The following is a 15,779-nucleotide window of genomic DNA, read 5'->3' as shown; positions in this document are numbered from 1 at the left end:
TAAACCCGCCCATTCCAGGGCTCCAAGGCCTGGAATGGGGGAGGGGGGTTGGTAATGGCTCTGTGCCCTCGCGCAGATAACTTGGGATACAGTTACCCCCAATTCCAGCCCTTAGAAGGGGGGGTATTAATGCTATATTATTAATAATGTGATTTCATGGAACTGTGAGAAATGCTTTCAAATGAGCTGAAACCATAGGAGTGTTAGTGTCCCAAGATTTCTGGTATATGTTATGTTATGTTATGTTACTTTGCATTTATATAGCACCTTATGTGCCATTGGTATGATCTCAAGGCGCTGTAAATAGTCAAATTACATTTGATTCCTGCTGAAATATGTAGGAAAATGATTTTCTCTGCTTGAGATAGAAGCAGAAGCACACATAAGAAATGCCCGCTGAAACCTCCCCTCATACACCATCTGGAGAGCGGTCACGTGTTTGAATGAATTGTCCTTCTTGCCTTATCAATCTTCAGTAAGTTGTCCCACTTTTGCCCTGCCGGTACAGATCCCATAGAAGGTACCTTGAACACCCAGGGAAAGGTATGATAGTAGAAGATGCTACATCCAACTTTACACTTATTCATAGATGCTATTTCACTGTATTTTCTGATAGCGCGTTGTGTTAAAATAATCCATGCAATGAGTGATACGCTTGTGTGTAGGCGTGTTATAAATGGCATATCAGATCATATCATATCATAAAGTACAACAAGGACATTATTCGTTTTAAGTACCTCATGATGGATGAGTGAGATTTATTGAAACATTTGCATCATTAACTCCTTGTTACATTCATTACCACACAGGGTCTCATACTAGACCACCTGGAAAGAGTAGACAAGAGTAAGGGCGAGAGAGACGCTCGTTCTAGGACACAGCAGGTCCATTCATCCTCATAACATCACCTCTGTATTTGCACAGAGTGATGATGACTTTTCCGAAGGTGTAAATGTACTCAAGTTCTCTGGGCAGAATTTGATGATGGGTCTTCTGGGAATATTGTGGCCATGGCATCCTCTGCCTCTGAAGACTGAAACGGTTGAATCCAGCGTAATCTTGACTGCCTTGCTTGCAATGGAATATCATTTAGTACAATGTGGCAAACTGAGTCGGGTTGATGGGGCCAATACAAACATAGTCCTGGAATTGGGCCACATTGCAGAGAGGTTGTGGAACTTAAGGACATGTTTCCTGGTCTTCAGCATTCGTGTGTGGCAGGGGCCTCTTTAGGATTGTATGTAGGTGCTTCATGGCGTCAGCCACTCACTGCATTGGCTGCACCCTGGGAGCCGTTTCTCGTGTACGCACAGATGTGGAATACACCTGGGGAAAAAGAAAAACTGACGGGTGAATAAAAAGGCAGGAAAACTTTACAAGTTAATGAAGCAGCGTTCTCTACAAATAGATGTGACTTTTCTGTACTAGCTGCCAGGAGTTGTTTTTTTCTACTACGGAGTGACTTCAGCAATTGCACTGAAATATGGAAACAGAAATATTCAAGGGTGTTGCTAGGTCTGGAAAAGATCAGGGGCTAAGCTAATTTCGGGACTGGCGGCCTCGAGACTAGCTAACATTTCGGTTTTAGCACATGAGCTTCTATCTGGTGCTACAACTAAAAGACCCGGGGCTATAGCCCCCCTCAGCTCCCCTGCCCCCTCCCCCCCAGCAACGCCTCTGGAAATATTCACAAACGATTTAAGACTTAAAAAAACAAAACTATTCTTTTTACTTAAACAATATTAGAGTCATTCCGACACAGACACAGACAGTTACTTGTTAGGTATTACGCAATTATTTATCTATTTAATATGCATTTAGTCACAATAGGCTTTACATGTAACATTCTAAAATTATCACATTATATTCTCATGTATTACAATCATCATACAACATAGTTGATACATCATCACGATGGCACGTACAAAAAACATTCTAAAAATTAGATGAAACCCATACTAAAATACATACTTGATAACAAAAACATCCTGCGATAGTTGTCTAAGAATTGCGAGGCAATATTCTTAAAAATGCATCATATGATAAATGATATTAAGATCATTTCCTTTTAAAAGTTTCTCCCAGATCTCCTCTATATTGTTTAAATCGCAGGTGCTATCGTATGCTATAACATATCTTAATCTTATAGCACATAAACTTTCACATACACAGATCAAATGATGTGCTGTTTCAATACGATCATTCCCACATAATCGACATCCTCTTTCATTTCTCATAATGCCAATTCTAGCTCCCAAAATGTCAAGGCATTCAGACACATTAAACTTAAATATTAAGTAACACCTAATGGTGCTAGCATCAGGGTATGCTGTTAGATAGGCTGAGATACCTGTATGAGTCTCTCTATACTGTAAACATACCCCAGTATTTTCTTTCGTTGCTAGATATATCATATCTCGCTCTTGGGCGAAAGCTGATATTTCTTTTTTTCAGCAGGAATTTTGCTTTTGCTGTTGAATATGACAACCAATCATTAGCATTCTCTTTAGCCCATTTGTAATAAATGGATTTCCCACGATCAAGTGTTTGTAATACCTTATTTGAATCGATTACATTGAATGTTTTGATCATGTCAACCATAAGTGTTCCATTATCCAACATACATAACTTAGTGTACAACATAGCGGACCTATATTCAATAAGATCACTAATCCGCTTAAGTTACATTCTAGAATAATGTATTCACTGGGTAATGCTTTCAGCATGCAAAGTCATATTTTTAACATTTTACCTTCAAATTTATTCAATTGCAACATTAGTCTTGTTCCGCAAATCTGAGCTACATACAATAGACACGATAGAATTTTGGACTCATATAATAACATTATTGTCTTAATAGAAATCCCTGCTTGCTTTCTGATAAAATGACTCAATGCCATGATACTATTCATACATCTTATTTTAATGTCAGGCCACTGTTGTTTCCATGATAGCTGCTGATCTAGAATCTCTCCTAAGTATCTATAACATTCAACTATTTCAACTTTTTAGCCATCAATGGTCCATCAAAGATTTATTTGGGGTACGCAGTTCGAATTTCCCGAAAAGATTACCACCTTTGTCTTACTAAGGTTTATCCTAAGTCTATTCTTTAATGCAAAGGCTTCAAGAACAGCCAGTTTATATTGGAGACCAGCTGGTGTGTAGTCTAATAAAAGGAGACCGTCCGCGTAACCAAGCCAACCAATCTTCAAAGGACCTATCTTTGGATCATATGCCACTAGCTCATTGAATGCCTCCGGTAGATCTGCTAAATATAAATTACAAAGAGTTGCAGCTAGATTGCATCCCTGCTACACACCTCTAAAGGTAGGAAAAGGTCCTGATACCTTTCACTCTCCATCTAATCTAATTTTTACAGAGGTGTTCGTACATAGTAATCTGATCATTGATAATACCAGGTGGGATGTTCCAGCGCTGCAGTTTGTTCCAGAGTCTATTTCTTAAAATGGTATCAAATGCACCAGAGAAGTCTATAAATACTGCATAAACAAGAAGGTGTCCCCTTGACCAGGCATATTCAATAGCTGATACTACAATGGCGATGTAATGTAGGGTAGATGATTTTGCTCGAAATCCTGATTGATTTGATGGTAATATATGACAATCATTAATCCACTGGATCAGCTCAATATACAAAATTCTGGCGAAAATGTTTGCTGGAGCATCTAGCATCGCTAGCATGCGATAATTACCTGGGTCTTTGGTACAACCTTTTTTGTATACCGGTAGTATAGAACTTTCCTGCCATGTTTTAGGTACATTCGTATACTTTCCTATCCACTCAAACAGCATTTGCCCATTTTACTGGAGATATTTTCAACAGTGCATTGCATGTATACTCTGGGCCCATAGCCCTTAATGAGGGAAGTTTTGAAATTAATTCTTGGATTTTCAGTACCGATATACTACATACCCATACATTGGCCACTATTGTAGCGATTTCATCAGGAGGAGTACATGAGCCCAATGTTCTACTAATATGAGTAGACCATATTCAGATTCAACTACACAATTAACAGGGAGAACTTTGTTTTTTGTCTGATTAATGGTTGTCCATATGCCTTGAGTGTTATTAGATGTTGATAAGTTTGCCAAGGTGTGCCATATTTCATTTGCCTTCTCTCTTTTGTGCCACCGAAACCATTTCCTCTGTTTGATCTTGAGAGATTACATTTTCAAGTGCATATCTTGCATATCAGCGTCTATGATTGTATTCATTGTTTTACACAACCGTTTTTTTACTTTATGAATTTCATTATCAGATTTCGGCATGTCTTGATGATTCACATTCCATCACTCACAGGTAGACATATATTTACGCTTATGTGCAATGGCATATTTTATCGCTACTATTACTTTATCATAGGCTTCCAACATCTCAGGGTCATTAATACTGTTTACTGAATGACAATAATCAGTGAAATTAGCAAGTTCAATTTCCGCTGATTGATTCCCTTTTTCTAATTTAATGGGATTCCATGTTATGCGATTACCCGCATTATTCAATGCAATATTACCAACCATGTCATAATTATATGTAACTATTGTTCCATTTGTAAGCAGTGGGTAGAGTGGGAAATGATCACTCTCTTCTCTACTCGCAAAGCTAACCATGTTTTCAATCAGCCCATTGGTTACAACATAGTCGATAGTAGACATACTTATTTTACCTATTCTTGTTGGCTTTCTCTTGGAATCACTTATGGTCGTGCCATTCAATATTTTTAAATTATAATCATAAATTAGTTGATTCCAACCCTTGGCATGTCTATTGATGGCTTCATTTTATGTGGTCCTGATTTACTGTGTGTCATATCAACCCTATGAACTTCGACAAGTAGCACATTAAAGTCACCTAACAGAATGATAGGATATTTTAAGTTACATTCATTCAATATTGTACAGATTTACTTTATTAAAGCTGCCATTAGGTGGGTTATAGATATTAATCATAGTATTAATGGGTATTTCTCATTATCCGTTTGGACCATCACAGCCAAGACCATGTCTGTTGACCATTTAGTATCTGTTCCAGTCCATGTATGGCGTATGGATATTATAAGACCTCCTTTAGGACGTCCTAGCGGACCCTTTTTAGCTGCTCTTCATATGGTTTTACGACTGTCAGTCTCGCATTCACTGCCTAGCCATGTCTCTTGTAGTGCAACTACCATGAGTAATTTCATATTTTCGAGTAACCCATCTTCAGAGATAAAGTGCAAATGTCCTCTGGTATTCCAAGATAATACTACGCCAATGTTATCGAAATTGCTTGTGGAATTGGGCTTTAAAGGCTACAGAGAGCCTTTGCCAATAATCTCCAGATGTGTCTGTATTATCATTAGATGATTCCACACTTGGTGGTGTTTTTGGTATTTTTTTGGGCAACAGTACAATATGGTTAGTGCCTATTTTTCACATCCTCATCATCCCTCTGTTTTTGATGATTATGAATCTTAATCGATTCATATTTGGTTATACTCATGTGTGTCTTCTGACATAGGCAGCCCAGTTTTTTAAATTCCAAACCATTTTGTAATATGTAGTCCAGAATCACCTCATTAGTACACCATTAGTAAGAGGTCACTCTTGTTTTGTTTTTTTTGTTTTGCGGCTCTTAAAAGAGCCTTTGGGGTTTGTGGTGGTGGTGCTGAGGGTGTCCTCAACCCCCGAATCCATAAAGAGTGCGACCCTGGCGCTTCAGGGCATAGACTACATCCATTGCGGTGACCCGCTTCCTCTTGGCGTGCTCGGTGTAGGTGACGGCATCCCGGATCACATTCTCCAGGAAGACCTTCAGCACCCCACGGGTTTCTTCATAGATGAGGCCGGAGATGTGCTTGACTCCGCCATGGCGAGCCAGAGGGCGGATGGCGGGCTTGGTAATTCCCTGGATGCTATCTCGGAGCACTTTCCTGTGCCTCTTGGCGCCGCCTTTGCCGAGTCCTTTCCCTCCTTTGCCGCATCCAGACATGATGGCACTTCTCTCCCTCACAAACGAGCTGAGACTCACTCTTTTCATATGAACCAGCTGGTCAACAATACGTAGATCTTTTGAGGTTATCATTCTCAATGGGACGATTTGATGACATAGGTCAAGAATTGTTCTTCTATTTAGGGGAATGCTATTATCATGTTCGTCATCAACTTGAAGTTGAAGGGCACGTGTCTTACTGGGCATAGGATCACTATTTATTATTTCATTTAATGGGATTAGTCTTATCAACTTTGTTATCTTCCATAATCAAAGGACTTTGATCCTCCTTTTCAGGTATTTCAATAAAAATATGGTGTAGATCAGGTGGTACACTCTCTAGAATATCAGTGTTTTTTTGCCTTTTTCTTTCTTGCTTTCAGTATCTTACATTCTGTTGGTCCCAGTAACAATGGTACCTTTTGCCTTGGAATATGTGTGTCTGCTAAATAGTCACGAATATCAATAGATCTTTTATTTTTAATTTTTATTCTCACTCTGCTTATCTTTAGTTATAGATGGTACCTGTTCTGTAGTACCATATTGTTTGACATATTATTTGTGCTCATCAAAGGGATACTAGATATATCAGATCCTGTCTGAGTGAAAATAATACAACCATTTTTTTTTCTTCGATCTTTTATCTGTATACATTGCTCCTTGAGAAAACGATCTGGTTTTTCCTTTAGGAATCTTTATTTTATCCTTAACTTTATTCTGATTATCTTTCTTTACAGGTTCTTGATTTGATAGACTTGTGTCTGCGTCATCTGCATTATTACAATTCTCTGTCAGTGTTGGTTTACTAGTTTGAGAGCCACTTGTACTTTCTATAGTACCAACTACATTCCTTGTTATGTCCGGATACTTATATGGTGGGGGAATTATCTCTGTATTTGAACTAGTTTCTTTAAGTATTATTTAACCTTTATTGATGCTTTTATGTAGTAGTAATGAATGAACATCAAGTTTTCACTCTATGTTTTCACATTTATCTACTAAAGTGGCTAACAGATTTTCCAGAGCCTGGAACATTTCATTCAATTGCATACTAGTAATACTTACATCCATTACATCCCTAAGTGGTTCATCAGTAACATCTGTTTGAGTCCGGTAGTCTTTTTTTCTCAGGTTGCATAGGGTCAGCTGATGAAGTTTCATCAGGATAGTTCTCAATTGCAGCCAACTGCCCACTTTCCGAGTCAATTACAATTCTGCCGACTGTTAGGGGATCCTCTGGGAGTTGATCTACAATAGCTATAGTACTAGATAAATCATCAATAGAACCATTCACAGTTTCATACTGTTCAACATTATACATCTCATTATCAGTCACAGTGTTTACCCAGGCCTCATCTGATATTGGGATCATCCCCTTTTCTATATCAGTTAAGTGTATTCATTCTCTACCTTCATATTCAACATCAGTTTTATGGATTAGTACAGGGATTATATGTACATTCATTTGTTTGTTCTGCTGATCTTCGAGTGTCTCACCAGCACCTATCAGGGGCTGATTTTTAAGATGTTCATCACTTGTATTATCTTTTGTTATTTTTGTCTTATTAGACCATGTCATAGGTACAACAGTGTCCATGGGTTCAATATCGGAGGTGGGAGTGTTTAACATTTGGGAGATGAGTTTAGTGCCAATGCATGGCAGAGCCATACTTAATTCTTCAGATATAGAATGCAATGTTGCTTCCTCCTCTATATTACTGAGAATATGTTTCTGATAGGGCTCTATTTGTTCCTTTTTTGCAAAAAAGTTGGTCATCTTTGTTGAGCCCAACCCATTGAGGCAACCATATTTATGTATTGTTTTAGTTGCGCATGCGCAAGTAGGATGTTAGGAACGAGTTTCCTTTATCGTTCCATTTCCGACAGAGGGGTTGATGTTTCTAGACCCACCGGGCTCACCTAATATTGCCGAAAATAGCGGTACATCCTTTGGATAATGACTCATTTCGCCTGTTATGATTTTGTCACTTTCACAGTATACACTGTGGTCTAAAAAGACAGATATGATATTCCTTCAATCACGTCGTAGATTACTAAAGCTGATATGGATAACCTTTACTTGTATCTAGAACCCTCAGATCTGCCGCGTGAGAGGTTTCCTTTCTAAGCGTGAGTTCAGATTCCACACATTAAATTAACAAACAGGTACGGTAGTAGTGACCAACTGCCAGTTTAGCTACTTAAATGCAAGCTTACCGATTAATGGTTAATATTCTCTTCACTTTCTTTTACCAGTTGGTTAGTGTTAGGCAGAATTACATGCAGTACCCTATGGGAACACTACACACAATTAAGACTACAGGTGTTAGCACAATCTCACCTTTGGTATAAGTCTGTACTACACAGTTTTGTGGTAGCAGGGCTGAGCAGCAGGCTTATCTCAAGAGGGATGTGAGCGGTACAAGGTGTTACACAAAGGACTTGCAATCACAGTGGTTCAAACAAGCACCTACTCAAGGTTTCTTGGTAAACCAATATTAATTTATTTACACATTTATTTAGAAAACATTCCACTAGTAATAAGCAGCTCAATATCGCACTATAATACACTGCAGTACCATACCAATACGTTTCTGAACAAGTTAGGCTCCCCTGAAGTGGGAGCAAAATGGTACTTCAGTAACTTTCAAAAAGGGGTAAAAAGACAAAGGTTATCAGGATTAAACACAAATACAATATACAAATATAGGATACCACAGTTCTGGTAGTAAACGGTTGAGTCTTTGCCAATGTTCTTAGAAGTAGTTTGCACGAAAAAGAGTTACCGGACCTGCAACAGGGCTTCACCGGGCAAACCGACGGTCCAGGAGTTGCAGCAGTCGTCTTCCTTCAGCTCGTCTTGGTTTTTTTCGTTCCAGTGGGCGACTCTGCCTTCCAAGTCCCAGAGATCTGCTTTTAAACAGTTTTCTCCCATTCATTCCAGCCTAGCTGTCACTCACCCAGCAGGGTGGCTGTCCTTGCTGGACAGTCAGCCAGCCAATCACGCCAGGGTGCATCCAGGTCTCCTAGGAGACAAAGCGCAGGGCGTTTCGGGCACCTCCGTCACATCCTGTCCACCCCAGACACTCAGGCACCAGAGGGGGGCTTCAGTACTGAAAACCGCCAAAGGCAAATAACCAAAGGGACCAAACCTGGTGTGGCGCGCAGAGACAAACACTAGAAGGACCTTTCCAAAAAGAAATGGCGAAAAAAGTCAATCACAACCTGTTTTTACAGAGGGGACTCAGACACCATCTTGAAAATCATGGCTCCGGTGGATTTCAGCTACCGGAGTGTTTAAACAGGTCACGGTCGGGAAAATCATGGTAATACCACTGCCACCAGCCATTCTGAGGGGAAAGGGTAGCATTTGAGGGCTACATGAGTTTTCTAGGCATAGGGAATACTAATATTCCCTACAGCACTCTGCTGTAAGGCAGTGTGTGCTGGGTCTAGCAATTTAAAAAGACTAGCAAAGTCAATTTAACTTTACATTCACTGGGAGACAGTAGCCAGTCCCAGAGAAGTATTGAAACCTTGGGAAGTCTGAAAGACATCCCTGTGCCACTGCACTGAGGGTGCTGTGTGACACACAAGAAACATATGATGCCGATGGAGTTGTCTAAAATGCCATATTCAAAGAACACAAAAGTAATAAACACATCAAAATACATGAAAGAGTGGGGGAAAAAAAGGCTCACACTCATTGCAGGTAAAAATTAAAGTCCTAGAAATCCAGCAAAGTTGCTGGTCTCAAAAGGTAAGGGAAATTAGCACATTTATGAGAATTCTCCCTAACACTTAGTCAACGTAAGCCAATCTGAATATAGAATGTAACTCTCTCTGGGACTGGCACAAATCAGCAAATAGCAAAACAGTACACTTAGCAGTGCACTTCCTCAGATGCGTGGATGCGCATGCACCTGCCCGAATTAGGATTGATGGGAAATTGAGGGAGTGGTTTGTGAATACACTCTAGATGCTCCGTTTCACTATTATAAAACAAGGAAAACAGGAAATAGAGTAAGTAACTGAAGTCTCTACTCAGCGTCTATCAGTTTAACAACAAAGTCCATCTTTAACTTCAATGCCAGTCTGGAGGATTCTGGTCTTCACCTTTCAGTGCTACTCCACAGCTTGTACCATCCGCAACAGCAAAACAGCACACTTAGCAGTGCACTTCCGCAGAAGCGCATGCGCGGATGCGCGTGCTCCTGCCTGAAGTAGGATTGCTGGGAAATTGGGGGAGTGGTTTGTGAATACACTCTAGATGCTCTGTGTCACTTTCACTGTTCCTCCACAGCATGTATCAACAGCAAATCAATACACTTAGCAGTGCACTCCTGCAGATGTGTTTTTATACTACAGAGTGACTTCAGCAATAACACTGAAATATGGAAACAGAAATATTCACGCCCGACTTAAGACTTTAAAAAAAAATAAACTATTCTTTTTACTTAAACAATATTAGAGTTATTCTGACACAGACACAGGCAGTTACTTGTTATGTATTACACAATTATGCATTCTGTTATTCTAAGTATCTTCATATATTCCTGCGTGTGCGCTCATAAAGTCTTCATTGTGTACTGTATTTCTCAACACGCTCCGAAAGTTTGCAAGCTGTTCTACTTGTCCCTTTTTACAATTTCCATGTGTTTGGATAATATAGTTTGAAGAACCCCCACCCACCAGCCCCATGTGCTGCATACATCATTCGGGATTCAAATACTGGGAGAGCTCAGTTAATGGCTACCTACTTTAAGCAGCTACCAGCGAAAGCCACACATCTTGTTGTCCCTTTCAGTCTTATTCCATACGTTATTATTTTATTAGTACTATTTCTTCTGATAGCACTTGAACCAAAATCAAGACGCAGATCTGTTCAGTAGAAATGTAATTTGATGGCTGGGAGACTTTACGTTTACAATGTAACGTAAGTGGCTACCCTCTGTAGCATCGCATTACATGCTGTTCCTGATGTCAGGCATGCTCAACAATGTTGGGTCGAATTGACAAGGGAACAGAGATGGAGGAAGTAAAGGTCTTTGCTAATGATTGTGTATCTGTGTGGACGTGCTCCTTTGTGTGTGCGTGTTACCAGACCCCACAGGGTGGGATCCAACACTGGCGACAAGGGGAATTCGTTCCCATGCATGCCACACTCTTCGCACCACCCCCAACGTTTCCTAGAGCACAGCGTTCCACTGTCAAAACAGCTGATCGCAGCCAAAGGGAGAGGAAAGGAAACCGGAGGTGCCCGCCCGAAGAGCTGGCCTTGTCTCCCGTGACACCGAAGGATGTTGCACTGTGGTGCCATCCCACCACACAGTGTGCGCAGGCACTGATACCGCCCTGCCCTAGGCTGCTCCTTTCATAGGAATCCGGCCCGACGTGTGTGATAAAGTGAGCAGCATGGCCAGTGCTTAATTTGTAAAAAAATAAGTGCCAGGGCCTAAACAATCTTGGCCCAATAAGGCCAGCCCCAGGGCTGGCGGCCGCCGCTTGCAGTGCGGGCGCCACGGCCCGGGCCAGTTCAGTGCTAGACCTAGATCGGCCCACCACCAGCCCATCACACTGCTTCTGCTTCATGTCACATGTTTGGTACTGCAGCAACTGCTGGTACAGGCTAGTGGTGGGATAGATGGGGAAAGCATCAACTGGGGCACAGGATGCAGACCCATGCACTACAGTGGCCTTCAGTCTAAGTACATGATGGATTCCATAATATCATGGACATCCGTGTGATACAGGAAGGTGGAGATCATTCTCAGGTCTGTGAAGGCCAAAGGGCTCAGTCACAAGGCCAATCGTCCAGCTGAAAAGTGTGTTTCGGCAACCAATGAGTGTTAAGCAGCAACGTTCTGCAATATGCATGTAACCCACACAGCACTTGCATAGTTGTAATTCAATAACCCATACCACCTTGCAGCATGGCCTAGATAAACACTTGTCGCATGCATTCGATCACTGTTAAAATAAGTGACACATGTTCATGACAGACCCTTATGTGCGGTTATGCTATGATTCATTGCTTTACTTAGGTGTGTTATTTTATGAAATATATTATGGTATGTTCATTAGCCTTGTGCTGTAGTATGTAAGTATGCTGTGCTATGGTACGCTACACTATGCTTCTTTTATTACTCTATGGCATGCTGTGCTGGGTCAAGTTATGTTTCGCTATGCTATGCTATTGCTAGGTGACATTCTGGAATGTTTGCTTTGGTGTGAACAATACACTTGTGAGCAATCTACTGAATTATTTTCTTAACTTCAAAAAGCTGCACTAGCTTGTCAGATAGCACAGCAAGTTGAGTGCTCATTCTGACATCTGTGCACAGCTTGCTAATGCCGGTTCAAATCCTGTCAGGGCCAACTCAGTCCTTTATCCTTTTGAGGTCGAAGAATTTGAGTACCACGCAGTGGGATAATAATATCAACTTAGATACCTGAGGGTTTGTAGCGCTAAATAAAACTATATGATATTAGATAATATTATTACAGGGTGCCCGCCGCCCTGACACTGAACTCTGTGTCCCAACCTGCTGCCATGGGGACACCAAGAATCTGGCCACAGCACACGTATGTGCATTTTCGGTTCTTTAGCCCGAGGGCGCACATACAAATGTTAATCAACTGCAATGGGTGTTATGTACTTGTGCGCTGCAATACAAGCATGCCAAGCAACAATCACGTCAAGATGGCTTACCATTTTATTTATTTATTGTTTGCTTGTTAGGCGAACAATACATAAATCAATAAAATGGCCTGCCCTATGCTGGCTCGCCACTCAGGAACATCTGCAGGCCATACGTCATGATTTCTCTTGCTGCCTGCTCATGCCCAGTGTCAGCCTTGTACGTATGTTTTACTCCATGGGGAACATTATGAGTATGGTGGAAATGGTAAAAAAAAGTGATATTGTAAATACCACCTGTTTTTTAAATAAAACCTAAATTATGAGTTGGGGTCAAAAGTGATATTTCCTGCATGGGGTACATAGAAAAGTACTGCATGGGGCTAATATAACACATATCACCCCATACGGTACTTTCTATGAACCCCTTGCCTGCAGGAAATACTCCATACAATCCCAACTCATCATTAGGCAGTATTTAAAAAATAGACGGTACTGGAAATGACACAGAGTATTACCGGTAACACAAGACTCTGACTCATGTATGGTTGCAAATGGTTGGGAGGGAAATCCGTCCTCTTCGGAGAAGCTCTATGCAGCATTTGCGGTAGTTGCTGTGCAGGGCCCAAGCCCCCACAGAGAATACATTGAAATTCATTCTCTTTGTATTGTGGCCACAACCCAATGATAATATAGAGCAGCTCCCAGTACTACTGCTAATGTTCTTACAGTGCAGCTCAAAAACAAGGAATGATAACAAACAACATATTGCAGCTCACGCAACCAACCAATATTCACATAGTTGCCAACATGTTCCATTCCAATCTGGTGCTTATCCAGTCTAGGGGCCTCATTACGACCCTGGCGTTAACCATGGCGCTATTAGCGCCATGGTTGACGCCGGTATTTTACCAACTCCGCCATGGTGAATGGCGGAATAACCGCCCCATTCCAAGGTTGGCGGGGCGGTAATTCCCCATTCACCATTGACCCTTCCCCATTCCCATTTTTGCCCCCATAGGGCTCAATGGGAATGGGGAAGGCGGTAATTATGGTACCACAAATTGCGGTACTGTAATTACCTCAAAAGTCCCTTTGCTGGTTCCTTCCTTAACGGCTGAGTAAAACCAGCTGTTAAAGTCGGGACCCGCAAACGGACCTCGTAATGAGGCGGTAAGGGTTTAATGGCGCTGACACCTTTTACGGCACCATTAACCCCTTATCGCCTGGGTTGTAATGAGGCCCTAGGCCTTTTATTTGCATTCTGGGACTTTTAGTTCTGCTTATCTCCTTATAAAACTCAGACTACAAATTTAAAGAAAAAACACAGACTGCAATCACCCACATAGACAGAGTGGAATGGATCATGTTGGCAAATGTGTATTCAGAGCATTACGGCCTCCAGCAAGTACAAATGAGCTCCACCCCCAGCGCACACCAACCAATGTTCGCAGTACTGATCAACCGAACCAACCAACATCCAAACTCATTGTGCGTCCAAAACGTGGTAATCGTTTTTTGAAACACGTACAGCTGGACTCCCAATCCATGCCGCCTGAATTCCCTGGGACACAGATGGAAGGGAAACCGAGGACAACATAATGAGCCCCCTGCGTAGCGGCGAGGGACCCTTTGGTTACATATAACGGGACTACGTGACGGGTGACGCTGTGCCATCCCAATCCTTGGACCCATACTACAAAGACTAAAGAATACATGGCACGCACGTCTGAGCAAATATTGGAGCGCCTCACACCAACACCATAGGCAGCGCATTAAAAACCCATTCAAGCATTGTATTCAGGATGATAAAGGGTCGGGAAACACCTGTGAAGGCAGAGCGCCCCCCTAACAGCCTGATAAAAAAACACGAGTTACACTGTACCCTATCATAATATAGTCCAAAAACATCTGGGGTACTCACTTTGATGACAGAAAACAATTTCGGATCTAGAAGAGCCTGTGCTGTGCACAGTATAAATCAACATAACAGCACTTAAAACAGCACACCTGGAGGGCACAATACTGGCCTCGTACGTGCACTGTCCTGAATTCCCAAGGGGGAAACTGCGCGTTGGGCAGGGCTGGACTGGGAACTAAAATAGGCCCTGGGAATAATTACTGGGGACCAAAAGAGGCCCTGGAAATAAAGTTCAAAGTGGCCCCAAATGACACATTTTCAGCAAGCCCAATGCTTTTCCTATGAGAAAATTTGGAAATACCACAGAAAAGAGGCCCAGGGTGCAGAGGCCCACCGGGAAATCTCCAGAGTTCCGTATAGGCCAGTCCACCCCTAGCGTTGGGGGACAAGAGCCACATAGTACTGGCAGCAAAAACCTGGTAAAAAAAACCATGGATGAGAAATGTATGAAGTGACTTCAGCGTTCAACAATGAGGCAAATGAAAATCATTACTAAACACCAAACGCCACAGACTTCAAAGGAGTAGGAGTGCCAAATGACAACAAAACGGAGCCTTCGAGGACATCCACACAAATGGCCACTGATGAGAACCGTGACGCGCATGACTAGAACAATGACAAAGATGCTGGTCCCTCTTTGACTCCTCTTGAACGAAACAATCTCAAACAGACAGTCCTCTGCTTACGTCGTGTCCAACTAACCACCAGAACCAAAGCTAGCGATTTGTGGCGCACTCGCTCTTCCTCTTGAAAGGGCTTTCAGACAGCATCTGCCTTTGTATGTGGTAGGGGCTACCTCCGTGACTATAAGCGTGAACACAAGACACCCGGCCCGGGCGGCGGCGTGGTCTCCTGGTGTCCTCCTTGATCAGTGACTCCTGAGTCCTGGCTCTGGGTCCTCGGTCCTGGCAAGGACCCAAGCCCAGCCAGGCCCCAGAAGGAGTGTGGACACGGACCTTGGAATCTTCACACTGCTTAAGTTACACAGTCAGAGAGTGTCCACTTACCTGATTTTGAAGTCGGCTGCTGGCGGGGACTCCCTGTCTCCTGTCGGGACCTCGGGGGGGAGTGGCAGTGGCAGACTGGCAGGCACTAGTGTGAGTGAAAAAGCAGGGCCCAGCCCCCAGCAACTAGGCCGCACGCAACAAAGCAGTGCAGCAGGATCTCTCGAAGACCAATGCCATGCCTAGACACCTTCAGTTCACAGTAACTCGTGAAAC

General features: G+C 42.2%; 1 protein-coding gene across 1 annotated transcript in view; it reads right to left on the bottom strand.

Moving 5' to 3' along the window:
* Positions 1-733: 733 nt before the first annotated feature.
* LOC138456673 (lens fiber membrane intrinsic protein-like) overlaps positions 734-15,779 on the bottom strand; it is a 422,919-nt gene continuing 407,873 nt past the window's right edge. The window contains exon 5 of the mRNA XM_069607193.1: positions 734-1,326. Coding sequence (XP_069463294.1) covers positions 1,259-1,326 — 68 coding nt within the window. The 3' untranslated portion in view covers positions 734-1,258. The remainder of the gene's footprint in view (positions 1,327-15,779) is intronic.

The sequence above is a fragment of the Ambystoma mexicanum genome, chromosome 1p, assembly GCF_040938575.1.
Source record: "Ambystoma mexicanum isolate Mex_15411 chromosome 1p, UKY_AmexF1_1, whole genome shotgun sequence".
NCBI lineage: Eukaryota > Metazoa > Chordata > Amphibia > Caudata > Ambystomatidae > Ambystoma > Ambystoma mexicanum.
The sequence above is the reverse complement of the archived record's forward strand: the minus strand, read 5'-3'. Positions and strand labels throughout refer to the sequence as shown.